The sequence below is a fragment of the Pseudorasbora parva genome, chromosome 24 (genome assembly GCF_024679245.1).
Source record: "Pseudorasbora parva isolate DD20220531a chromosome 24, ASM2467924v1, whole genome shotgun sequence".
Taxonomy (NCBI): Eukaryota; Metazoa; Chordata; class Actinopteri; order Cypriniformes; family Gobionidae; genus Pseudorasbora; species Pseudorasbora parva.
The window spans coordinates 21,470,900-21,497,593 of record NC_090195.1 but is presented as its reverse complement, the minus strand read 5'-3'; the positions used below and the strand labels follow the sequence as shown (position 1 = coordinate 21,497,593).

Sequence of the window (26,694 nt, the reverse complement as noted above, 5' to 3'; positions counted from 1 at the left end):
GATGAATGAAGGTCTTAGGGGTTTGGAATGAGGGTGAGTAGCTAATTAATGACAGAATTTAATTTTTTTGGTGAACTATCCCTTTAAGACCATCTAAATTAGTCAATGGACAGGATAGAAGAACCAACTATCAGAAGCTGGTTTAAGCTGGATTTCCAGCAGGCTTGTCATCACTACATGCATAAAACTTGAACCACTTATTGTGAACAAAGCATATTTTGTCTAAAAACATTAACATTTTCTGTAACACACTGCACATTTCATTTAAAGCAACAGTCACTGGTCAACTGTGACCGGTGCAATCAGCCATGCAGCAAGACATATATCAGAATTACTATAAAACTACATTCAAAATATATATAATAAACATGGACCTGGACAGTATGGAGCTGCCAGTATAGTCAGTTAATTTGTTTCATATGAGTAAATATTCCATGTTAGGTGATTTTGTGGTATTGTTAAACACACACATGCATCACACACTCTCATTCGTGCTAGTACTGACTCTGTGTGAACCAACGGTCTGGATTTTCATCAGATATCTTTGAATATCTATCTCAGAGTGCAGAGCGGACAACATCCCCTGAAATAACTATTAGGACAGAGAGAAAGAGATACAAAGTATGAACTATTAAGGCAAAAACATTGATGAGTAACACATGCATAGAACAGAAATTGTGGAATTTTTGCAGAGAGGAATGATGTTCATGTCTGAAAATGCCCACAAATCCAAAACAGCTGATGAGCACCTTCACTCTAAACATTTAATAAGCCTTTACATGGAGGTACAGGGAAGTATGCGACAGTCCAGACTCCTGCCAAGCACATATAGACCATTACGCAAGCCAAAGAAAGGTCCTGAGAAGGGTGCATGTGTCAGGGATCCCACACTGACAAACTAAGCACACACAATTAGAATACTAACTAACCCATACAAATTAACATATTTTAAGTGCATGTTAAATTTAAGGAAATGTATATTCTCTAATGCCATTTACACTTCAGCATATACAAACATGCCACGTTTGTCTACAAGACATTTAAAAGAATGAAATATTCCTTTAAATCAGGTTACAGGAATCACTTCTAGTCAAATAAATTTTATGAGTCATGACATCTGATACAAAGCGCTTTTGATATTTAAATTACCTGATGCATCATTAAAAGTCATTGAATGTATGAAAGAGCAGATCATTTGACACTGAAACACCCACACCTGCGGTTTCCTGTAATTTAGATGTTTATTCATCTCTTTGATATGAGGTAGCAAAAGAGAGAGTTTGAACTTAACCAGATGAAACAGGATCAGATCAGAACTTTCCAGACCACAGTCTTGGGGTTCTTCTGAGGGCAGGAGGTGGGAAATTAGATCTAAAACCACCAACACAATGATATTCAGTGGGCACGCACAAGACAGGAGCTGTCAACAAACTGATGACAATACCAGCTCAAGGGTGTGTTTGCGCGTGTGTGAGTCACCACAGGTTATCTCCTATTCTCAAACCTCTTCTATAATTAGCTTAAAAGTTGATGAGTTCAAAAAGCAGTTACACCTCAACTAAAATAGCAACAAAAAAAAAACACACACCATAATGTAACTTACAGACCCTTCTCAAAAAATTAGCATATGTGATAAAAGTTCATTATTTTCTATAATGTAATGATAAAAATTTAACTTTCATATATTTTAGATTCATTGCACACCAATTGAAATATTTCAGGTCTTTTATTGTTTTAATACTGATGATTTTGGCATACAGCTCATGAAAACCCAAAATTCCTTCTCAAAGAAAATCTAAAAAAATTAGCATATCATGAAAAGGTTCTCTAAACGAGCTATTAACCTAATCATCTGAATCAACTAATTAACTCTAAACACCTGCAAAAGATTCCTGAAGCTTTTAAAAACTCCCAGCCTGGTTCATTACTCAAAACCGCAATCATGGGTAAGACTGCCGACCCGACTGCTGTCCAGAAGGCCATCATTGACACCCTCAAGCGAGAGGGTAAGACACAGAAAGAAATGTCTGTACGAATAGGCTGTTCCCAGAGTGCTGTATCAAGGCACCTCAGTGGGAAGTCTGTGGAAAAGAAAAAGTGTGGCAAAAAAAAGCTGCACAACGAGAAGAGGTGACCGGACCCTGAGGAAGATTGTGAAGAAGGACCGATTCCAGACCTTGGGGGACCTGCGGAAGCAGTGGACTGAGTCTGGAGTAGAAACATCCAGAGCCACCGTGCACAGGCGTGTGCAGGAAATGGGCTACAGGTGCCGCATTCCCCAGGTCAAGACTCTTTGGGCTACAGAGAAGCAGCACTGGACTGTTGCTCAGTGGTCCAAAGTACTTTTTTCAGATGAAAGCAAATTTTGCATGTCATTCGGAAATCGAGGTGCCAGAGTCTGGAGGAAGACTGGGGAGAAGGAAATGCCAAAATGCCTGAAGTCCAGTGTCAAGTACCCACAGTCAGTGATGGTCTGGGGTGCCATGTCAGCTGCTGGTGTTGGTCCACTGGGTTTTATCAAGGGAAGGGTCAATGCAGCTAGCTATCAGGAGATTTTTCATGCTTCCATCTGCTGAAAAGCTTTATGGAGATGAAGATTTGGTTTTTCAGCACGACCTGGCACCTGCTCACAGTGCCAAAACCACTGGTAAATGGTTTACTGACCATGGTATTACTGTGCTGATCGCCTCCATGCCACGCCGCATTGAAGCAGTCATTTCTGCACAAGGATTCCCGACCAAGTATTGAGTGCATAACTGAACATAATTATTTGAAGGTTGACTTTTTTTGTATTAAAAACACTTTTCTTTTATTGGTCGGATGAAATATGCTAATTTTTTGAGATTTGAGAAGTTTGGGTTTTCAGGAGCTGTATGCCAAAATATATGAAAGTTTAATTTTTATCATTACATTATGGAAAATAATGAACTTTTATCACATATGCTAATTTTTTGAGAAGGACCTGTATTAATACTAACATTATTAACTAATATTAACTGTATTAATACTTGTCAATACTTTTCATTTTAGTTACACTTTTTAGAATAATTGAAATATATATATATATAAAAATATTAATTTATCATTTATGATTTTTATATAACAATTGGTTAAATAGTTGTTAAAAATGTATAGTATAGTATAGTATAGTATAGTATAGTATAGTATAGTATAGTATAGTATAGTATAGTACAGTACAGTATAGTATAGTAAAATAATCAAATAATCAAAAATAATCAAAGTATGTTAAAAATAAAATTGTATGACTGAATAATCATACTTTTAAAATAGTATGATAAAAAAGATCATAGAACACATTTTTTTAAATTTTAATAATAAAAATAATAAAATAATCATGTTAAAAACAGTACAGTTAAATAGTTTATTGAATAATCATAATGTTAAGAATAGTATAGCATATAGATCTAAAAATCACACAAAAATATTAATAAATAAATTAATAAATATTATAAATTAATAAAATATTCATATATTTAAAACATAGAACAATAAAATAATACAACTGAATAGTCATACTGTTGAAAAATTGTATGATAAAATTATCATAAAGAACTAAAAATATTAAAATACAAATAAAATAATCAAATGTTGAAAATAGTACAAGGAATTAGCATAAAATAAGCATAGTATGTTAAAAAAAATTCTACAGTAAAATTGTACAGCTGAATAATCATAATGTTAAAAACAGTATACAATTAAATAATACTAAAATATTATGAAATTATATCATATGTTAAAAATAAATGTACAATAAAATAGTATGACTGAATAATGATAGCCTACTGTTAAAAATAGTATTGTAAAATGATCATAGAACACTAAAAATATTATGATAAAAATTATATTTAACATATTATGATAAAATAATCATAATATGTAAAAAATAGAACAAGGAAACATTATGATACAATAATGCATAGTGTGTTAAAAATATGATTGGATAATCCTCATGTTAAAAATAGTATGACCAAATAATAACAATAAAATATTATAAAATGATAAAATATTAATGTTAAAAATAGTACAATAAAATAGTATGATAATTCCACTATATTATGTTAGAAATAGTAAAAAAATGTATGATTAAAAAATCATACTGTTAAAAATAATATAATCATAATATGTAAAAAATAAATAAATAGTACAATAAAATATTATACAATAAAATAGTATACAATCAAATATTATATTAAAATATTATAAAATAATACATTATTAATATATGTTAAAAATAGTACAATAAAATAATAATATTATTTTAAAATGCTAGTATAAAATACATGTTTAAAAAATAGTATATTAGTGGTGATGTAATGATTCCAACTGATTTTAGAAATAGCCTATATATATCTGGACATATTTTTAGATCTAATATTGCCCACAACAAGCAGTTATCATTCTTATTGTCCTCAATGGCAGTTGCATGTCACCGCAAACGGTTGCAATAAAGGTGACAAAATATATTTACAGCAGTATCAAGATTCATTAAACAAAACTCAATAGGAAGAAGGAACAACCGCTATAAACTTGACATAAATTGCAATGAGAACTGACCATGAATTGAAAGAAACAGAGTAAACACACACAGACCAAAGTATTTAACAAAATGAACAGCAGGTGCAAGTGATAATCAAACAATGAGAAACCATAGTAACTAACCGAAACAGAAAACTGACTTAACCCGCACCCAAACATAAAAAATACACAAGTTATCACTTACATCGCACAACTAACATGTTTGTTAGTAGGAAGTATGTGTGTGTATTCCACCCGACAGATGTCACGATAAGAATGTCTGCTCTCCTAAATAAAGTAACATACCGGAACAAACACAGCACTCTATAAACTACCGATCCAGAAGTCAAACAGGTTTCAGTATCTACAAAGGAACATGCGAATGAAAGTTATGATAACTCACTTATCTTTAAATCACTTCATGGTTATCAATGTGGAAATTGTGGCTAACAAAATTGCGAGTAACATTCATATCCGCAGCTGTAAGAATAAAAATAAGGTTTGTGTGTGTTGGCAAGAATGATAAAGATACAAACAGAGATATGGCATATTGTACCTGTACCATGTATGTACTTGAATATTGCTTTGGCAATATTGCGAAGTCTTTATAGTCAAGCCAATAAGGCTAGTCATGAGAGACAAGAAAGAACGTCAATAAAAAGTGATAACCGCACCAGATACAACAATGAGATTAAGATCTTTTTTAGAGCAAAGATAACCAGGTCATTTTTTTAACAACGGATGTGCATGTATAATTTTAAAGCTAAATTGTTCAGGCTCTGCCAGTTGTTTTACCCTTTAACTGAGCATTATACTTCGGTTATGCTGGGATTCCCCCCGCTGAAAGAGTAATGTGACATCAGCTATACTCATTATGGACAAAACACTCTCGCACACACAAGAAGCATTGGAATCCATGATCTCCTGCCACCACAGACAACACACTTGAAAACAAAACCAGGGGCGTATTTTACTTTTCCTTGAAGTTTCTTTCCTACTGTCCATTTATAATGTTAGTTGAGGTTTCTTGCACCGACATTAATCATGATTAAGTTCTACATAACCACTTAAAGGACCACCCTCTCGTTGGTCCTTTTTGCTATTGTACCTATAAAACGTTCTGCTAAAACCGTAAATACCTTCTATATGCAAATAACGTGTTATGCTTGGCCACCATTCGTATGTGAAACGAGTAACAATGCCAAGTTGCTGAATACTTAAAAGTTGTTTATATGTAAATATGTGCAGTCATATGTTAATGCACTCACGGCCGTGTCCTCAACACTGGGAGAATGGCCCATTTTCTGTTTTGTTTAAAAAAAAAAAAAATCTGGTAGTTGTGCTGTAAAAACTAGAGGCTAGTTAACTGAACTCTTTTATTTCAAGAGTTATTTCTATTTTAATATAATTTAAAATGTATTCATGTGATGGCATTGCTGAATTTTCAACATCATTTACATGATCTTTCAGAAATTATTATAATATGCTGATTATCATATTGAAAACAGTTGTGCTGCTTAATATTTTGTGGAATCAGTGATATCAGAACAGCATTTATTTGAAATAGAAAAATAGAAATATTTTGTAACATTATACATGTTTTTACTGTCACTTTTGATCCATTTAATGCATCCTTGCTGAATAAAAGTATGCATTTCTTTTAATAAAACATGATAAGAAACAAGAAAACATAAAAGTCTTCATTAACTCATTGTGTGTGAGATGTTCTGGAGGAGCAAAAACAAAGCTTTTTTTCTTATACAACACACACACATTCATGCAGTATACACATTTAAACACGTTAGATTCCCAGTGCTGGTTTAGTCTACTAGAAATAACAAGTTGAACTGACCTTGATGCTGACATGGCCCCTGAAATATCCAATCATGGTGTGTTTATAACTACAGATGCGTTCATATTAACAGTCAGTAAATCACAAGAGGTATCAAGGTTTTGTCCCACTAGTTGCTAGTAGTTTCTATACAACTGTAGTATCAAACTGCATCAGAAGGCGGATCTCATCAGCTCTATCTGTGCTCCCATTGGTAGTCAATGTATCAGGACATATGCATAAAATTTAACTTTATTCAGTCCCCTCAAATACCAAATGCCACTAAAAAATTAAAAAAAGTTAAAAGGTTAGTTCACCCAAAAATGAAAATTAGCCCATAATTTACTCACCCTCAAGTCATCCTAGGTGCATATGACATTCTTCTTTGAGACGAATAAAAGTTGAGTTTTAAAAAGGCCCTGGCTAATCCAAGCCTTAAAATGGCAGGGATTGTTGTTCTGTTTTTTTAGTCCATAAAAGTGCATCTGTCCGTCAAATAACGTGCTCCACACAGCTCTGGGAGGTTAATAAAGGCCTTCTGAAGTAAATTGATGTGTTTGTTTTTAGAAAAATATCCATATTTAAAACTTTATGAAGTAGTAAAGTTTTAGCTGATCCTTTCCGTATTCTGTTTATTAAAAAAAGTGTTGAATGTGCCTCTGCAGTTCAAAGGCTTACATGACCAGGTACGCTTGTCCGACGTCGCGTACGCATCTTGAACTCTGAGAAGGCACTTTCAAAACTTTTCCATGGTGGGCGATTGGCCAGAACTTTAATTCAGAATGTTTTAAATTTGGATATTTTTCTTACACAAACTCAACAGTTCCCTTCGGAAGGCCTTTATTAACCCCCCGGAGCCGTGTGGAGCATGTTATTTGATTGAGAGATGCATTTTTATGGACTTCAAAAACAGAACAACAATCCCTGCCATTTTAAAGCTTGTATTAGCCAGGTTTTTTTTTTTTTTAAATATAACTCAACTTTCATTCGTCTGACCTAGGATGACTTGAGGGTAAGTCATGGGCTAATTTTCATTTTTGGGTGAACTATCCCTTTAAATGTTCAACAAGTTCGGCTATCCTATCATGAAAAGAATGTATGGAGAGCAATCCAATCAACCACCAGCAACTCAAACCACCTCATCTAACAATCCAAATATTTTCTTTCCTAAACCAGACACATAATCTTATCAGTAATGCAATAACAGGTCTACAGTTTGCCTTTTTTTCGCTTGCACACACAGCAGGCCTGTAGATACTGTATCTAAATCCTGTTGAATCAAGAGCATCTGGAAAAGTTGTCCATGTGTTTTTGTTTGGGTCTGGTGAAAGGTATAAAGGCCATTTTCATTTTCCTTTTATGCCGGTTGTTCTCGTTTTCTCTTTTCTGCGGGGATAGGGCAGCGCAGGAACATATGAGGGTGAGGTTACAGTGTGTCTGGGCCAAACAGAACCAGATGGCGACTCTGTTTTTTCCTCTCACAAAGTCTTGTGACAGGCTTTCACCACGCCGGTGCTTGAGGTCTCGTCCGCACGCAAACGTGGTGCACAGATGTTCAGCTAGGAGGTGTGTGTGTGATTGTGTGTGTGTGTTGATAAACATCTGAGCGATCCTTCACATCAGCACTGACACCTTGGCAGGAAAATATCACACACACACACACACAGATGGGTTTGGGCATGTTTGCTGACTCTGCAGGTTCATCTTTCATATTATACAGAGGAATTTCTAGCTGTGGTGTCAGAGTTTCTGACACTAATGGTGCAAAAGCTGCTCAAATTTATCCTTCTTAGAACAAAAATATTAACTGGATTGTATGTAGTACACAACATTTTCTGTATTAATGAGGTTTTTTTTTTATTATTATTTTCCAGAACAAATATCTAAATAATATACATTTACAAGAAAAGTTATTAAGATACATTTTATTTCAGTACATATTCAGAATTGTAATTTTTAAATTAGCCAATTTTTGTTTCTTGTTTTAAGTATAAGCGTTTAAATATTATATTCAGTTGGAATCGTAACCCTTTTAAGCTGCACTATGTAACTTTTCCTTCCGCTGGAGGGCGCCTATTCAAAACAAAGTCGTAGTTCGATGGTGCCAAGTTTGAGCGCGGAATCTTGGGACATGTGGTCTTCACCTCACAGCTGGTGGAAAAGAATTGGGATAGGACCCGGGTAGCAATCATGTTCATGTAAGCGGTTATTAACGTTACTGTAGTATGAAGCAGAGCAGGGCCGAGTGTTGTGGAGCCGAGCACGGCCGCTGGAGCGACTGTTACGCGACACATGGCTCGCACTGGTGAATTATGACAATAAGATACATTTACGTGTGTTGAAAATATGGTCCTTTAAGTGGTTATGACGTTACTCTGTGCGTTCGCTCAGTGGCTGCTGATCGATGATTGCAAATGAAGATGATTGCAGATATAGCACAATTGACAGGTGACTCCCTTAGACGTCCCGGTTCTTTGGTTAAAATAGCTATTTTCTCCCAATTTACAAATAGTTGGAAACATTTGGGATATTGTGAGAACTCAACTGAACAAAATATAACACTGGCCTAGTGGTTTTTGGATATTTTACTGCAAAAATCCTACATAGTGCACCTTTAAGTATATATGTAGTTAATTAATAATACTTATACTTATTACTTATGTATTTATTTGTGTAATTACACTGTAATGATGCTCCAAGTTAGATGCCTAAAACCATGAGAAATATGTCATGCATCAGCTATCAATAAGACTGTAGTACTCTATTCATTTTACTACAATTAAAGATTGTGTAGGAAATACTAAAAAAATGAAGCTCACACTTTGAGCCTATAGATAGAAGGACTTTAAAGGGATAGTTCAGACAAAAATGTCCCCCATTGACTACCATAGTATTTTTTTCCTCCCATTGTTTTCAGTGACTGCCTAGATCTGCCTGGTTACAAACATTCTTCCAAATATCTTCTTTTGTGTACAGAAGAACAAATACATTTTACAGGTTTGGAACAACTTGAGGGTGAGTAAATGATGACAGAATTTTATTTTTTTGGTGAACTATTCCTTTTTAACTAACTGATTGCATGTTGACCCCTCTTGACAATCGTAACCCCCATAACCCTGAACTGTCTCTAGACATTACATCCCTGTCTGGAGGGTTAAACTTCCATTGTCCTTCTGTCGCATTCAAAGAGCTGAAGTAACCACACTCAGACAATCCCCTTTTTAAAAAAAAAACATTTAAACCGACATTGACAAATAGGGCCTGGTCATGTGTTTTTACTGACTGGATAGCTATCTAGCTTGTTAAAACTGTTCACTTGGCAACATGCATTTGTCTCCACAAAACAAACATAAATCCAATCTTCCATTATTGCGCTATATGCAAATGTAATGACTTTTTAAGACAAAAGGCCTAATTGGAGAGACAGCGGCTGCGACTTACTTTCAGTTAATTTGCGGCATTTTGTGCGTTAGCTTGTTGAAGAGATACTCAGATACGCATCTGGGGCGATGCATGTTGCAGTAGCATCGCCATATCTGGTTATAACGTCATATAGCCTATAACACACTCTCTAATATTTATATTTTTTTATATTTTAGGATTTAAAAATATTAAAATCCGGATTTAAATCCTTCTCAAAGCATTTTGGAGGGCATTTACAGCTGGTCTTTTCATTATTGGATAGCTTTCCGATCAGAGGAAACGCAAGAAGTGACCAGGTGTAGACACACTGATAGAAATAAAATGATACTAGCTATTTTAATAATACTGACATTGTCTGTGTCAGCTTCATTCAAGAAGTATAATGTAATCATCAGCAATTTCATGGTCTGACTGGAAAATGGGTTGTTTTCCCATATTTCTGCTAACCTTGGTGGTTTGAACTGTATCAGAAAAAGAAGAGAAAGTGTCTAAATGGAAAAGGAAGGAATGTGCTGACACATCTTTAACCTTGAGTGTGTGTGTGTGTGTGTGTGTGTGTGTGTGTGTGTGTGTGTGTGTGTGTGTGTGTGTGTGTGTGTGTGTGTGTGTGTGTGTGTGTGTGTGTGTGTGTGTGTGTGTGTGTGTGTGTGTGTGTGTGTGTGTTGTAGCATAACTGTGAGAAATATTTTTTTCTGTAGAAAATGTTATATGATGGCATTTTAGAACTCAAACATGAGTTCTAAAGTTATAGGGATAGTTCACCCAAAAATGAAAAATTGATGTTTATCATATCAGGCAAATCTCATGTAGTATTCCCCAGTGGCATTACTTCCGTCGAAGGAGGTCAAAATACCGGCACAATCATAGATATATTTACGTAGATACCTCATTCGACTCATGATCCAGGCAGGCACTAATGAGGAATCCATATATACTATGTGATTGCGGCATTTTTTGTAACTTTTTTTGACGGAAGTAATGGCACTGGGAAATACTAGATGAGATTCATCTGATATGAGGTAAAAAAAAAAAGTGTTCGGTGCCTTGCAGAAACCGATCGTTTGGTTTCTTAAGACATTAATGTCTTAAGTGTGTATGTCTATATGTGTTTTTTACTCTCATAGAAATACACCCCATTCACATGCATTATACAAGCAACGGATGAAGTTAAATCTTAATTTGTTTTCTACTGTAGAAGCAAACACACTTGGATGCCCTGCTGGGGGTAAGCTGATAAACATCAATATTCATTTTTGGGTGAACTATCCCTTTAATATACACTAAAAGCTTGGAATCGATAAGATTTTCTTATGTTTTTGAAAGAAGTCTCTTATGATCACAAAGGCATCATTTATTTAATCAAAAATACAGTTGTATTGTGAAACATTATTACAATTTAAAGTAACTGTTTTCTATTTTAATATTTTTTATATATAAATTTCAGCAGTCTTCAGTGTCACATGATCCTTCAGAAATCACTGCCGATTTTTTTGTCAACTTTATGTTATCTTGATACTTTTCTTTTCAAGATTCTTCACAAGTTAAAAGAACAGCATTTATTTAAAATAGAAATCTTTTGTAACATTATACATGTCTAACTGTTGATCACTTTAATGCATCCTTACTTAATTAAATTATTAATTTCTTTCCAACTCATATCTCACTGGTCCTAAACTCAAACATCAAACTACTGCAACTTCAACCTAACTGGCTTCACTCAGCAAACTTAAACTCTGGTCCACATCTTGGTCTTTGGTCTTATCCATGAAGAACGGGGCTGGTCAACCACAACCTCAGAGAGGATCACCCCTCTCATTACAGGACACCGGCTACTACCACACACATACTTATGAAAAACACAGATACACACACAGAATGACTCAGAAACACAGAGGAAGAAAAAAGAAATAATATCTTTCAGATGACATGGTAAGAGGGTGAGAGTGGAACAACAGAGTGCAGAATAAAAGAAAAGAGGCAACAAATAGTAACAGAATGAGTCACTCACTGAGGTATGCTGTATGCTAAAAAATACTTCTGTCTTTGAGACAAAACACTGAGACGCCTGAGAAAGCTTAACATCACTCACACCTTCTCAATAGGGTTACCATTGTACACATTCTTAAAAAAAATTGATAAGATGTAATATTTTTTCACTTGAAAAGAAAAAATGAAAGAGAAAATGAAAGAGAAATTATCTTTTTTTTCAACAAGGACTATCAAAAGTCACAGTAAAGACATAAATTTTATATATATATATATATATATATATATATATATATATATATATTAGAATACTGAACAAATAAATCCTGCTTTCCAAAAAAAAATATTTATTTATTTTTATCACCAAATTAGCATATTAAAATGATTTTGAAGGATAATGTGACACTGAAAACTGGAGTATCAAGCTGACAATCACACAAATAAATAGCGTTTAAAATATATTAAAGCTGTTCTTTTAAAATGCATTACAAATTACAAATTAATTTCTGTATTTTGAATAAATAAATGCAATAAATGAATTCTTCCAAAAGAAGAATTCTATTTTGAAGAAACCATGGTAAAACCAAAGACGCTTTAAAGCAATTGTTAAGATACATTCATCGACAGAAAACTAATCATCGTTTTATAGCTCAGCACAGTTAGTCTTATTGTTTAAATCTCGTTTTAAACAATCTAGTCTTATTGTTTAAAACCGCGAGTACCATGTTTTACCATGCCTAATATGGATCTAGCTTACTGCAGTGTTCAACAAGTGTCTCATAGTAGCCGCCGAGCGAATGCACAGAGTATCTAATATGTATTGTATTTAATATGATAATACGTGTTACCCCACATACGCATGACTGGAAGGAGTCATCTATGACATAATAAAAGCTTCGCAAAAGGCCTACGCCTTTGTTTTGAATAAGCGACCCAGCCGCAAAAAAATACATATTGTGGTTTTACGCACCCACTGCACAAAAGTATGGGTTCCAAACTTTATTTGTCCATTCAGAAAATTTTTAAAAGCTTTGCCTAATGTCATCAACACTTGTGATTGGGCCACCAGAGACAGATGTTAATATCAAATGTAAACAGGGCCAAAGATACAAAGCTTGTTTTTTTTAAACAAATGGATGTTTACTTCCTCTCAAATGTTTTGTGCAAAGTTCCATCATAAAAAAACAAGAAGACACCCCATTGTTCTTATTTTGTACAGTGATTTCTACATAATGGACCTCTCACCCACCATAACAGAGCATAGCAGGCTGGCTCCTCTGCACATCATGCTTAAATGAGCATCAAATCCCCATCAAAGCAGCTGCCATAGTATTTGCATTGCCCTGTGAAATTGGACCATTCATGGGACTGAAGCAGCCAAACATGCAAAACTGAAACTGCACTCACGATTTGAACTGACAGCGTCTCCAGTGTGTGCTCATGACCCCGGAATGACCCACAACTGAACATTTTAATATATCAATTCACTCGTCTGCTCTCGGCAGACGACGGCAATGATGGAGAACTGGGAAGGTGCCAAGCCGTTGATCTGTGACCAGTCGGGGTTGTTGCACTAAGTAAAACTGCGCAGAAGAAGCTGGCTTCAGACCAGGATTGCACCCTCAACAAGAAAACTGGGCTAATGTTGTGCTTCCCTTAAATGTTTCTGACACCCAACAACTTCATAATACAGTATAATTGGTATAAAATGATCATGCAGTATCATTAGTGAGTGTTTCAAACATAAACAATAGTGTCTCATTCAAACACTAATTAGGAGAACATTCTTCTTTCTAAAGAATGTAAAAATTAATCTTACACTGACGCTAATCAGCCTAATCCCGGACAGCAAGCCTAGTTTCCACCCAATGCAGTCATTGCATTAGCTGTCAAAATCTGCAATAGGAAGACGTTTTAGTGAAGCTTTCCATACAGGTCCAAGTGGATTTTTAATAGACTGTATCATGGCTCGTTTCGTATGAAAGCAAATGCTGACAGCTTCTTTACAGCACTATTGATGGTCTAAAGGGCTATACTCATATGTTTTGTTAGGTCACCTAAAAAATGTGCTACATGTTGTAATATCTCATTTAACCAAGATGGCCACATTGGAAAAATTTAAAAATCGAAATTTTGCAAAGCTCTAAAAATGTTTCCAGTTTGTAAAACATCAACAACTTTTAATCATTTATTCAGACAAATTACTATCAAAGGGGCAGATGATTTATTAATAAAGACTATTTAACGATCTGAGCGAATGGAGCAGGTGCACTTAGGGTGTGTCCAATCCACTTTCGCTAGTTCAAAGGAAGTGTATGTAAGATTGTGGCCCAAACTGGTACTGCAGGTGTATCCCCTCTCCCCTCCCCACTGACTCGAGGTTGCCAGATTGGCTGCAGGATCAGCAGGAACGTTTGTAGCTGCAGCTGTGGTAACTAGAGCAGATCTGGCAACCCGGACGCAGAAACACAACTGACTTCGTGATTGGTCGATAGGTGGAGCGTCAAGCCAAAACACAACGTGACAACATCAACATCAGTTGAGGGCTGCAACAACAACTTTTCAATGACAATATCCAGGCTGGACTACTGTTGTCAGTGATAGAAGTATTTAAAATTAACATGATTTATTAATGTCTAGAGACATATCAGGGCCATTTTATGATTCATTTAAATACATTTCTTACATACATTTCCTTTAATGACAAAAAAAGTCTGTGCACCAAGCGCATGGTCCAAAAGGGTTGTACCTCCTTATGAGTCATGGGTGTGTTTTGGGCATAACAGTTGCGCTTGCACCTCAGTGGCTAATTTGCATGCCGTAAAGACTGAACGCTTCTCCAGAGAGGAATCTTTCTATTTTTCATGCTTAGAAATGTTTATGTGCTGCTGCGCATCCCTGTGTGTGTAAGCAGAGTGTTTGCGCGTTGTGCACCCGCCTATAGGCGCATATTACTAACACGCCCTTTAAATAACACAAAAAATTGTGCCATTGACTTTAGACCAGGTTTTTGTTGGTCAGTGGGGCAGTCGTTTTCATTTGGCTCAAAATAGCAACGCACTAACAATGCGCCTGAACACCCCTTGTTTTCATGGGCGAACAGATGGGCGGGAGTGCATTTGCTATTCAAACAATGTGGCGCTGGACATAAAAATGATAACTGCATTGGGCTGAAACTAGCGAAAAAACACTCACGTTGCACATAGTGTCGCATTGCGCTGGGTGTATGATAGGGCTTTTACTCTGAGCTGTCCCTAGTGCATGATTTGTACATTTAAGTTAGGGTAGGCATTTTTTTTTATAAACACTCTTTGTTATTCTGGTTGACACTCTCTTCACATCCTGATAGCAATGAATAATATAAGTGGTCTAAATATTAAATGTACATATCTGTGGATGTCTCAGGACCAAAAAATGTTCGTACCGAATGCAATGATTGGATGAACACTGATTTGACAAACAAATAACATTAACATTCTAATGTTATGTGCTTTGAGACATTAGCTAATTTTACACTGTCTTTTGTAAGGCTTTGCAAACTCTGCTGTGTGTGTTGATGTATTTTGAAGGAGGCATGGATTTGGAGACACTCTGAAGGGAGGATGGGATTTCATGCTTTGAAAGCTAGCTTGCTATTGCTAGCCACACCGAAATTGCCTACCCTACCTTTAATACATAACCACATGACCGGCTCCATAAGTTTGGCTTTTCAGTCCCCCTATCCATTAGGAGCCATTGGGAACCAAAAAAGAACGTTCTGCGGTCAGAAGCCCCGCCCCCATCCCATTATTTTCACCTGGGACCTAGCCAATTTAATCTACCCCAAAAACTGTTAACAGCACAAGCCAACAACAAACCCAAAAAAGCCCTGGGTTCGTACCATTCTCCCCACGCAGACAAGACCAGGAAAAAACACATCTCAAGAAGTCTATCACTGTTTCAAATCTGAAACGGGCATGACGGAACAGTCAACGAAATGCATTAAACATCCAAAACGATGGCTAAGAAGTTATAAGCCACCCACGACCCATTCCAAACGCACACCTGGTTGGGAGCAGCAGATATCTATTGTCGCCATTCTTGTCCGCATCTTTATAGCCGTGTCACACTCCAGAATGAATCGCATATCGGGTTACTTACTGCAACAGTAATATACAGAAAAGCAAACATGCGCGCGCCTTCTCCAATTACAGAACGCACCGCGTTCAGAAGTTTGCTGAGACTTGAGACGATCGCGCGATCATCAGCGTGCTTGCTGGAGCATGCATTGAGTTTATAAACACGGACTGCAAGTTTTACAAAGTATGAGGGATTGTTACAATACCTTATTCCACAATACACAGACAGGTTCAAGCAATCGTCCTCAGTTGCGACTCATTCCCTGTATTCCCATGATTTAGAGGAAGGTTGAATATGTCATGTCCTTTTAGTCTCTATACCCCGAGTCAGTACAGTTCGTGCAATGTAGTGCCCGAGAGCGAGTGTGTGTGAGTCGCGCGCCCCTCCTCTCCGCGCTTTGCCCCAGCCGGTCTATGCGCGCTCACCTACTTGTAAACTGAGCCAAGCCTGTTCTTACATCACACATTACTATGGTGACTTCAAATCCCTATTACTCTCCACCCAAAAATACCTGGCGGATCGTCACACAAATAGGACAATTATTTTTGAACAAGTAAATCTGATTACCATAATAAATTTAAAACATTTTAAAACATATATGTATTAGTGTTACCCATTTAGTTAACTTAACTCAGTTAACTTAATTAACTTGACATTAATTTACACTTTCAGCTTTCTACTACTAGCCTACTACTACTATAATAATTATTATTATTATTATTTTAAAAGTACACTGTAATTTTTTTTTTAAAATAAGTTACCTGGTTGCCTTTCAATTTTGAGTTAATTGAAATAAGAAATTTGAGTTAATACAATGCACATTTTTGAGAATCGACAACCTTTATTCAAATATTATTAAAGGATTTTGTAAGCATATTGGGTAATTGTGTATGTTTTATTTGTGATGACGCATTGAAACATGCCAGTGGCAATAGTGGCAATAGTGGCTATTTTCAGGATTTATCACGTTCTTTATATGGTTCAGATGCAATAATATTTAGACTTTCTATACAATGTAAAAAAAAAAAAATTAGAAAAAAAGTAACCAGGTTGCCTTAAAATTTTGAGTTCATTGAAATTTAAATTTTGAGTTAATACAATAAGCATTTTTTGAGATTCGACAACCTTTATTAAAATATTATTAAAATATTTTGTAAGCATATTGGGTAATTGTGTGTGTTTTATTTCTGATAATGCAGTAATACATGCCAAATGATTTATCAAAAATTTGTATGCGGTTCAGATACAATAATATTTTGAGTTTTTATTTATTAAACATATTTCCTTCATTGTATCAACTCAAATTTTTAATTTAAATAAACTCAAAATTTTAAGGCAACCAGGTTACTTACTTTTTAAGTTAAACCAACAATATTTTTTAACAGTGTCAAAACAAAACCCACTGAAATTTTTTTTAAATAAAAATAAAACTACAAATGATCATGTTTAAACAAAACATGATGCAACACTCTCCGGGCTCTCCTTCTTTTGATTTAGTGTGAGGTGGAGGACAGGTGAAGGCTTACGCAATTAAACTACATGCTTAAACTCCTTGTGTTGTTTGATTCGGCACATCCCTGCTGATAGTCTTCAATGGTCAGCAATGTGTCAGCTACAGAACGCCCATACAAAATAAAGACACAAAAACAAATGACACACAATGAACACATCATGACCTGATTAATGCAGCATTGAACAGTTCAAATACTTAGTTACAATCCCCACCTTTAAAATATGATTTTATAATGTTTGTGCAATGATTTTATAGTAATAGGTCTGTGTGAAGTATTGTAAAAGCAAATGATTGACTATACAAATAAGATACGGTTGGTCAAGTGTATGGGTGACTGGGCACTAAACCAATCAAAATTCCTTCCTCTCTCTCTCTCTGCACATCCGCCCACACTGTTACAAACTCGCACACATACTCACACTCTGCAGCCAAGCACTCTCATTCTTGAGAAGCTGTCAATCACCTCCATTGTTCTGCTTTGTAGGTCTTTAAGAGCAGGTGAGGAGCCTTTTGTTTTCAACCAGAGTAAACAGACGCAACGCTCCCTCTCTCACCCACGCTGTGGGAAGGCGTTCGGTCCCTGCCCCCACCTTTTCTCTTTAATACCCCCCGGGGCAATCCAAATAACATTCCACAGACCCACTGAGTGGATGAGTATGGGCAAAACGAGTGAAAAGAGAGCGAAAGAGTGCATTTTACAGAAGTCATGTTGTTTTAAAGCAATCTTCATATCACAAAATGATATTTCCAATAATGTTATGCTATAAAAGAAATGTTTGTTATATTAAACCAGAAACATTTGGTCAGTGCTAAACTTTTCTTTGTCACTTTTCTTAAACATTCTGACTTGAATGTCAAATCGAACAGAAAATGGAAATTTTAGGGCATGACCCGACAGCAAAAATGTGTCAGTGTGATATATGGCGCAGACTTCAGTTCTCACCTCAGACAACTACGGCTGGACACAAAACAGTAATAATGGATTCTTTCGGCCAAAGGGGGAAAATATAAAACAAACCTCCACCTGTTCGGAATGAGAGGTCAATCTATTTACAACCCTTTTAAGTACTATACGACTCTAGAGTTTGGTTGTGGGGTTGTGGTGAGAAAGCAAACTATTTCACAGTATCCAGTTTTTTAATGTTAATATAAAGTATAGAATAGAGTTCATATTATGAGTTGGCTGAGAGGTGATCCCTGGGGTCAGAACTGAAGAATTCACAGCAATGCCTGTGTGCCATAATTATACACCAAATATACTTTCATATTGCATATGTGTCAGTCGCTGCAAAAACTGCTAAAATCACTTAATGTGTAAATTGTTCTCTGGAGGTTTTTGTTTTGTTTGAGATAGTAGACCAGATAAAATGTTGTCTTCACTGTATGGCCTCTATAACACATTTACAGGCACCAGATAACTCAAGGCCCCAAGATCCGGAACAAAGAAAACCTGTGAACAACCTTTTACTGACCCATGGAAGTCCAGTAGACAACACACACACACAGGGACTCTCCATAGGCGTAATGGTTTTTATACTTATACAAACGTCTCGGGTTACTATTGTAACCCTTGTTCCCTGAGAGGGAACGAGACACTGCGTCGTCGAGTGACGACACTCTGGGAACGCCCCCAGCGTGACGGCTCTGAAGTATGAATGAAATCAGCCACCAATCCGATTGGTGCAACGTCGTGACGTAACCGGCGACGGCGTACGCGGAAGCTATAAGAAGGCGCCGCCCCAAACAACAGACAGCCTTTGCGATGAAGCGAGCGCTCTACGTGTAGGTGTGGCGACGAGACGCAGTGTCTCGTTCCCTCTCAGGGAACAAGGGTTACAATAGTAACCCGAGACGTTCCCTATATCGAGGGAACTCAACACTGCGTCGTCGAGTGACGACACTCTGGGAACGTCAATACCCACTATGCCACACCGAGACACGCCCATCCTGGTGTGAAGCTGGATCCCAGGCACACTCAGGACGCAAGCACTCTAGTACCCGGCGTAGCCGGGAGGTCCAGCTTATAAAATCTTATAAAGGTGTGTGGATTAGCCCAACCCGCCGCCTCACAAATCTCAATAAGTGAGGCTCCCGAAAGGAGGGCCACCGAGGAGGCCAAGCCCCTCGTAGAGTGAGCCCTCACGGCCATGGGTGAAGGCATATTGCGCACCCGATAAGCCGTGGCTATCGTCTGCACGATCCAGTTACTAATAGTCTGTCTCGCCGCAGGCAACCCTTTCTTAGGGGGGCCAAAGCACACCAGAAGCTGGTCCGATTTCCTCCATTGAGCTGACCTGTCTAGATAGATCCTCAATGCCCTAACCGGGCAGAGCAGGTGCAGCCTAGCTTCCTCTGCCGTCGCGTGAGGCGGAGGATGAAAAGCCTGAAGAAATACCGACCCCATCCCTGAAGAAGGGACCTTGGGCACGTAGCCCGGTCTGGGATGCAAGATAGCCTTCACCCCGCCCGGGGCAAACTCCAAGCAAGTAGGCGTGACCGCCAACGCCTGGAGGTCCCCCACTCTCCTCAGAGAAGTGATGGCGAGGAGAAATGCTACCTTCAGGGTCAGATTTCTCGCCTCAGCCGACTCCAATGGTTCGAAGGGGGCCTCAGCCAACCCCTCCAGAACCACCGCCAGGTCCCAAGCCGGGACTCTGGGATGAGCCGCAGGCCTCAATCTCCTAGCCCCACGGAGAAAACGCACAACCAAGTGGTGTCTACCCAAAGGGCCCCCTTCCAAAGGCGAGTGGAAAGCCCCTATGGCTGCCACATACACCTTCAGAGTGGATGGGGTCAAACCAGCGGAGAAACGGTCTTGGAGGAACTCCAGTACTGAAGCGATTGCGCAGTCAACTGGGTTCACCCCCCTTTCTCTACACCAGCTAGTAAAGACATTCCACTTTAGGCTATACAGTTTCCTCGTAGAGGGAGCCCTAGAGCTGAGAATGGTCTCAACGACCTCTTGTGGCAGACCCTCCTCTAGGTACTGTGCCCCCTCAGAGGCCAGACCCAGAGGTTCCACAACTCTGGCCTGGGGTGGAAAATCACACCCCCTGCCTGAGACAGCAAATCCCTCCTCAGAGGGACCTGCCACGGGGTCCCGTCTAGAAGTGCCACAATGTCGGAGAACCAAGCTCGGGACGGCCACCGGGGTGCCACTAATAGGAGGCTGATGCCCTCCCGGCGGACTCGCTCTAGAACTCCCGGGAGCAGAATGATCGGGGGAAATGCGTACAGACGCTGCCTCGGCCACGTCTGTGTCATGGCATCCAGCCCTAACGGGGCCGGAGGCCTGAGGCTGAACCACAGTGGGCAGTGGGTCGTTTCTACGGAAGCAAACAGATCCACCTCCACTGGGCCGAACCTCTCGCACATGGCCTCCACCACCTCTGGATGGAGCCGCCACTCCCCGGGCCTCAGCCCCTGCCTCGACAGGACATCCGCTCCCTGGTTCTGGTCCCCTGGGACATACATCGCTCTGAGAGACGACAGTTTCCCCTGGGACCACAGGAGGATCTGAAGCGCCAATTTGCATAGTGGGCGTGACCTCAGACCCCCCTGGTGATTGAGATACGATACCACCGACGTATTGTCGGATCGTATCAGGACATGGTGGCTGTGAAGGTCTGGGAGAAAGCTCCTCAAAGCTTTGTAAACCGCCAACATTTCCAAGCAATTTATGTGCCAGGAGGAATGTTGGGGTCCCCACGAACCCCTCATGAACCGGCCTTCCATGACCGCGCCCCAGCCCGTGAGGGAGGCGTCTGTTGAAAGGATCTTCCTGCAACATAACGCTCCTAACACAGGCCCCTGGGACAGGAACCTCGGATCCTTCCATATAACGAGGGAACGAAGGCATCTGCGCGTTACCCTGATCATACGGAAAGGTTTTCCCCTCGAGGAAAACCCCTTGGTTCCTAGCCACCACTGGAGGGGCCTCATGTATAGCAGACCCAAGGGAATTACGTTGGATGCTGCTGCCATGAGTCCCAGCAGTCTCTGAAACTGCTTCACAGTGCGGCTGTGGCCTAGCTTCACCCTTGAGACCTCCGCCAGTATAGAACCCACCCGTGCGGGAGACATGCTCGCTCGCATCGAGGTTGAGTCCCATACCACCCCGAGGAACGTAGTCCTCTGGGCGGGTATCAACACGCTCTTGGCCGTGTTCAGTCTCAGCCCCAAGCACCTGAGATGGGCTAAAACGACATCTCGATGCCGAATCGCCATCTCGCGCGACTTTGCCATAATGAGCCAGTCGTCGATGTAATTCAGCACACGGATGCCCTGCAGCCTCATAGGGGCCAGAGCTGCATCCATGCACTTCGTGAAGGTGCGAGGGGAAAGAGCTAGACCGAAAGGAAGCACCCGATATTGGTACGCTTCGCCCCCGAAAGCGAACCTCAGGAACTTCCTGTGGGCAGGAAGGATGGAGACATGAAAGTATGCGTCCTTTAGATCTATCGTGACGAACCAGTCCTCGAACTGGATCAGATTCACGATCATTTGAATTGTGAGCATCTTGAACCTGAATCTCCTCAGAGACCGATTCAAGTACCTCAGATCTAATATTGGACGTAAGCCTCCACCCTTTTTGGGAACAATGAAATAACGGCTGTAAAAGCCCGACTCCCTGTCTGGCGGAGGGATCTTTTCTATCGCCCCCTTGACCAGCAGAGACTGTACTTCTTGTTCCATAACCTGCCTCTGGGCCGGGGGGACCACAGTCCAGACCACCCCGCTGAACTTCGGTGGTGGAACTCTGAACTGCAATCTGTACCCCCTTCCCACTGTACTCAGGACCCAAGCAGAAATATTCGGGAGGCACATCCATGCGCCGATATATTCTACTAGGGGAACCAGCCTCTCGAGGCTGGTCTCTGGTACCCACCGAACCCCCTGCCCGACCCCCTGAAGCGGCCACCCGGCAGAGCTTAGTCGGGGAGGATTTTCGGTGTGCGCACGCATTCGCTGCCCCGCCGCAGGTCGATTTCGAGGCGGCTGGGACAGCGCACGTACGCGGGAAAACGATGAGGCCCGAAGCGTTGTTAACGGCGGGAACACAACATCGATTTCCCCAGAGCTGCGGGCTCGGAACGACCTCGGTCGTCCGCCCCCGGGAGGGCCAGCTCTGAGCGATCCCGCCGCAGCTAGGACCGCTTGCCAGAAGCCTTCTTCGCCTGAAGGACTTCCCTCAAGTCGCCCTTCGGCTTAGAAGACTTCTGGCGAGAACGTCGCCTCCTTTGCCAGGCTCCCTCGGGAGGGGCGCGGGAAGCGACGCTCTCCTTTTGCGCCTGTCTGTGGGCGCTGGTGGAGGGCCGGGACTGGCCACCAGAGACCTCCCTGCTGGCTACAGGAGGCCCCTGGCGGCGAGGGAGATACTGCCGGAAAGCCGCCGACTGTTTCCTCACCTCCTGGAATCTCTCGACAACGCTATTGACTGCGTCGCCGAAGAGACCCACAGGAGCTATCGGGGAATCCAGAAGGAAGGATTTCTCCTTCTCCTTCATCCCCGACAGGTTTAACCAAAGGTGCCTCTCCACGCACACCATGCCAGCCATAGAGCGGCCGATAGCACGGGCCGTCTCTTTGGTGACGCGGAGAGACAAGTCGGTAGCTTTCCGCAGCTCTGTAATATCGTCCGGAGACGGACCCTCTCCCTCATCGAGCTCTTTGAGGAGCTCAGCTTGGTATGCCTGCAGTACCGCCATGGTGTGCAGGCAACTACCAGCTCTACCGGCCGCTCGATAAGCCCTGCCCACCAGGGACGACGTGTCCCTGCATGGCTTGGTGGGCAGGACAGGGGCTTTCAGGGACGCTGCTGCCTCGGGAGACAGATAGCTCGCTAGTGCCTCCTCGACGCGAGGCAGCGTCCCATAACCAGCCTCAGCCGCACCCACGACACACCCGAAGTCAAGAACTGGGGGTGTCGATAGGCGCGATGAGTATGGTTTTCCCCATGATTTGCACAACTCATTGTGCAAATCCGGGAAAAACGGCAAGCCCCTGCGTGGCGGCTGAGCACGCTTTTTGAAGAAGCGTCCATCCAACCTGCTCACAGGCTGGACTTCCACCTCTTCCTGTGGCCAGTCGATACTGAGTTTGGCCACAGCACGTGTCAGCACGTCCACCAGCTCTTCTTGAGCGGGAGAGTGAAGAGGTGAATTCACCTGCACTCCGCCCGCCTCCAGGCTGAACTGATCTGATCCCTCGGAATCAGACAGCATCAGCACTGGGTTATCGACCTCGTGGGAAGAAGCCGCAGCGCGGGCTTCCTCACGAGGCGGAAGAGCGTCTGAATCATCGGACGAGGATTGGGAAGATGCCTCAGCATGCCCGCCTCCCGTCGCGAGATCCAGTTGTGAGCCCCAGGATCTACGCCGCCGCGCTGCCTCAACAGACGCGGGACCAGACCCACGGGGCTCGCGAGCCTGACCGCCTTCGGTGAAGACGGCCAGCCGTGAGCGCAGCACCCGGAGCGGCAGCCTCTCACACTCGCTGCAGGCGGCACCCTCAAGCGCCGCCTGAGCGTGCTGCGCTCCGAGACACTGCACACACAGCTGGTGTGTGTCCGAGCCCGTAATGAAGCGCGGGCACGGATGAACACACCTTCTAAACTGCTCGCTTGCCATGCTTTCTCAGAGAGGGACTGATAATCAGACAGACAACAGTAAATAGACAAACAATATTCACACAGAGCGCCTCGCTGAAGAGCAAAGACTGTCTGTTGTTTGGGGCGGCGCCTTCTTATAGCTTCCGCGTACGCCGTCGCCGGTTACGTCACGACGTTGCACCAATCGGATTGGTGGCTGATTTCATTCATACTTCAGAGCCGTCACGCTGGGGGCGTTCCCAGAGTGTCGTCACTCGACGACGCAGTGTTGAGTTCCCTCGATATAGGGAACCACATTTTCTATCCCCTTACACTGCCCCTGCCCCTAAACCTTCTCATCACAGGAAACAATCTGCATTTTTATTTTCTCAAAAAAAAAAACATAATTTAGTATGTTTTTAAGGCCATTTGAATTATGAGGACATTTGATATGTCCTCATAAACCACATCTATAGTGTAATACCAGTGTAATACCCATGTAGTTATACAAATTTGTGTCCTCATAAACCACATAAACAGGCTCACACACACACACACACACACACGCACACACACACACACACACACCTACACACACACACACACACACACACACACACACACACACACACAGAGAGAGAGAGATAGAGAGAGAGAGAGAGAGAGAGAGAGAGAGAGAGAGAGAGAGAGAGAGAGAGAGAGAGAGAGAGAGAGAGAGAGAGAGAGAGAGAGAGACTGTTACAACAATGAGATAAGTTTAGTCGCTTTTACTCTGATTTTTATGATGTAATCATTGCAACCATTCAGTGAAAAATATATAACCACTTTTAATGTTTCTTCCAGCATCTACCTGCAGGTAATAAAAGTGCTGTTGCCTTAAATCATTCAGCCACTGTTCAATTATAATTTTTACTGTCTTTTCCTGGTATTGCAACACGCCATATTTGTTTCTACAGTTAGTTCGTAGTGAAATAATTCAGTCATGTGATTTTTCCACTCATATGCCATATTTATGACAGTGCGTGAATACTGGACACATGAAAAAACTTTGAATGCTGGTCGCAGAAAACAGTTTTCCAGTTAGCACAGACCATATCAAATCAGATTTTCACAGATATACACTCACCGGCCACTTTATTCTGTAAACCTGTTCAACTGCATGTTAACTTAAATATCTCATTAGCCAATCACATAGCAGGAACTCAATGCATTTAGGCATATAGATACGATCGAGAATGATCTGCTAAAGTTCAAACAGAGCATCAGAATGGGGAAGAAAGTTTATTTAGGTGACTTTAAACATTCCATGGTTATTGGTGCTAGATAAACTGGTCAGATTATTTCAGAAACTGCTGATCTACTGGAATTTTCACCCAAAAACCATCTCAAGGGTTTACAGAGAATAGTCAGAAAAGAGAAAATATCCAGTGTGAGGCAGTTCTGTGGGTGAAAAAGCCTTGTTGATGCTTGCCGGAGGTCAGAGAACAATGACAAGCTGGTTCAAGCTAATAGAAAGTCAACAGAAAGCTGCAAGCAGCCATGAAAGGGCCCTCACACCTGGGGCCACCGCCACCTGGTGGCCTCTGGATAACAGCGAAAACTGAGCAAGATGCATTTAAGCGAGTAAATATAGGAGAAATACAACAAAGACATTTTGATCTGTCACTCTTCCTTCTGCCAGCAGACACTTTGACTATAACTGAATACTGCCATGTAGATGTCTTCAGGCCAGGACTATTATCTAACATGTGAAGTTTGGGGCAGATAGGACATTGTATGCCTGACTTACAACAGCTTCCTGTGTCATGGAAAAACATACGATTTTGTGAGGCCACCACAGACACGTAACCTGACAAGCCAGACCCACATCAAGATGTTTGGTCTGGAAACTCACTACTGACAGGGCTCAAACCGAGGGGCGGGATAAACGATTGTTTTTCAAACTCCCTCTGCACGCAATTGGATAGCGCTACACCAACCAGAGCAACGAAGAAGCAGAGCTCATTAAGAGATTAAACATTCGCCATATCCGGTCGGCAAAACTCCGATCACATCTTCCCTTTTTAAGAATGACTTCAGTGCCGTTCTTAGTTTTTTTTTTTCAGAGAAAAGCTCAACTCCAAGTCTTCCAGAGTCGCGGTCAAAGCTGATTCGAAAGACCGCCGTTCGCCAGTTTCTGTGTTTACTAGAAGCACGCAAGCGCAACGCTGGCAAAATTATGTTAAGCCCTGCCCACCGACTCCATAAACGATGTGATTGGCCGATTGATTAGAGTTGCTAGACGGCACTCGCGGCAGATTAGATTTGCTGCCGCTAGGGTTCATCTAGATTTCTAGGCTAACAGACACGCCCTCCAGGGAAAACTCTAGATCTTCGCAATTTAATGTCGCAAAGGCCTTTAGATTAGACTGTGCAAATATGATGATGATCTGATTAAATCTCTAGGAAGAATTTGTTAAAGTACAACGCAAATGGCACAAACTGCAAAAAATGTTGCAGAGAAAATTCAAAATATCTCACTTCCTGTTAGGTTTTTGGATTATGCACTTAAGGTTTTTTTTTAGGGTGCTGTTATATGTGTGTAACAAATTTCATACCTGTATGTGAAACGTAGCTTGAGTGGCGCTTAATTAAAACATTTTTAGGTGGCGCTATCGAGCCATTTTGCCACGTCTAATTCTGAAACCCATATCCGAC

At 40.8% G+C, this 26,694-nt stretch overlaps 1 protein-coding gene across 3 annotated transcripts in view; it reads right to left on the bottom strand.

Annotated features, from left to right (window-relative positions):
- The window catches only part of si:ch211-285f17.1 (sickle tail protein homolog), a 158,737-nt gene that overhangs the window by 55,902 nt on the left and 76,141 nt on the right, over positions 1–26,694 (bottom strand). The window contains exon 3 of one of the 3 annotated variants that reach the window (XM_067435478.1): positions 506–592. The exons of 1 other annotated variant lie outside the window; for it this stretch is intronic. In XM_067435478.1, the coding sequence (XP_067291579.1) occupies positions 506–592 (87 nt within the window). Of the gene's footprint in view, positions 1–505; positions 593–16,100; positions 16,276–26,694 lie in introns of those variants that run through there. One more of the 3 variants, XM_067435480.1, reaches the window with a different exon arrangement.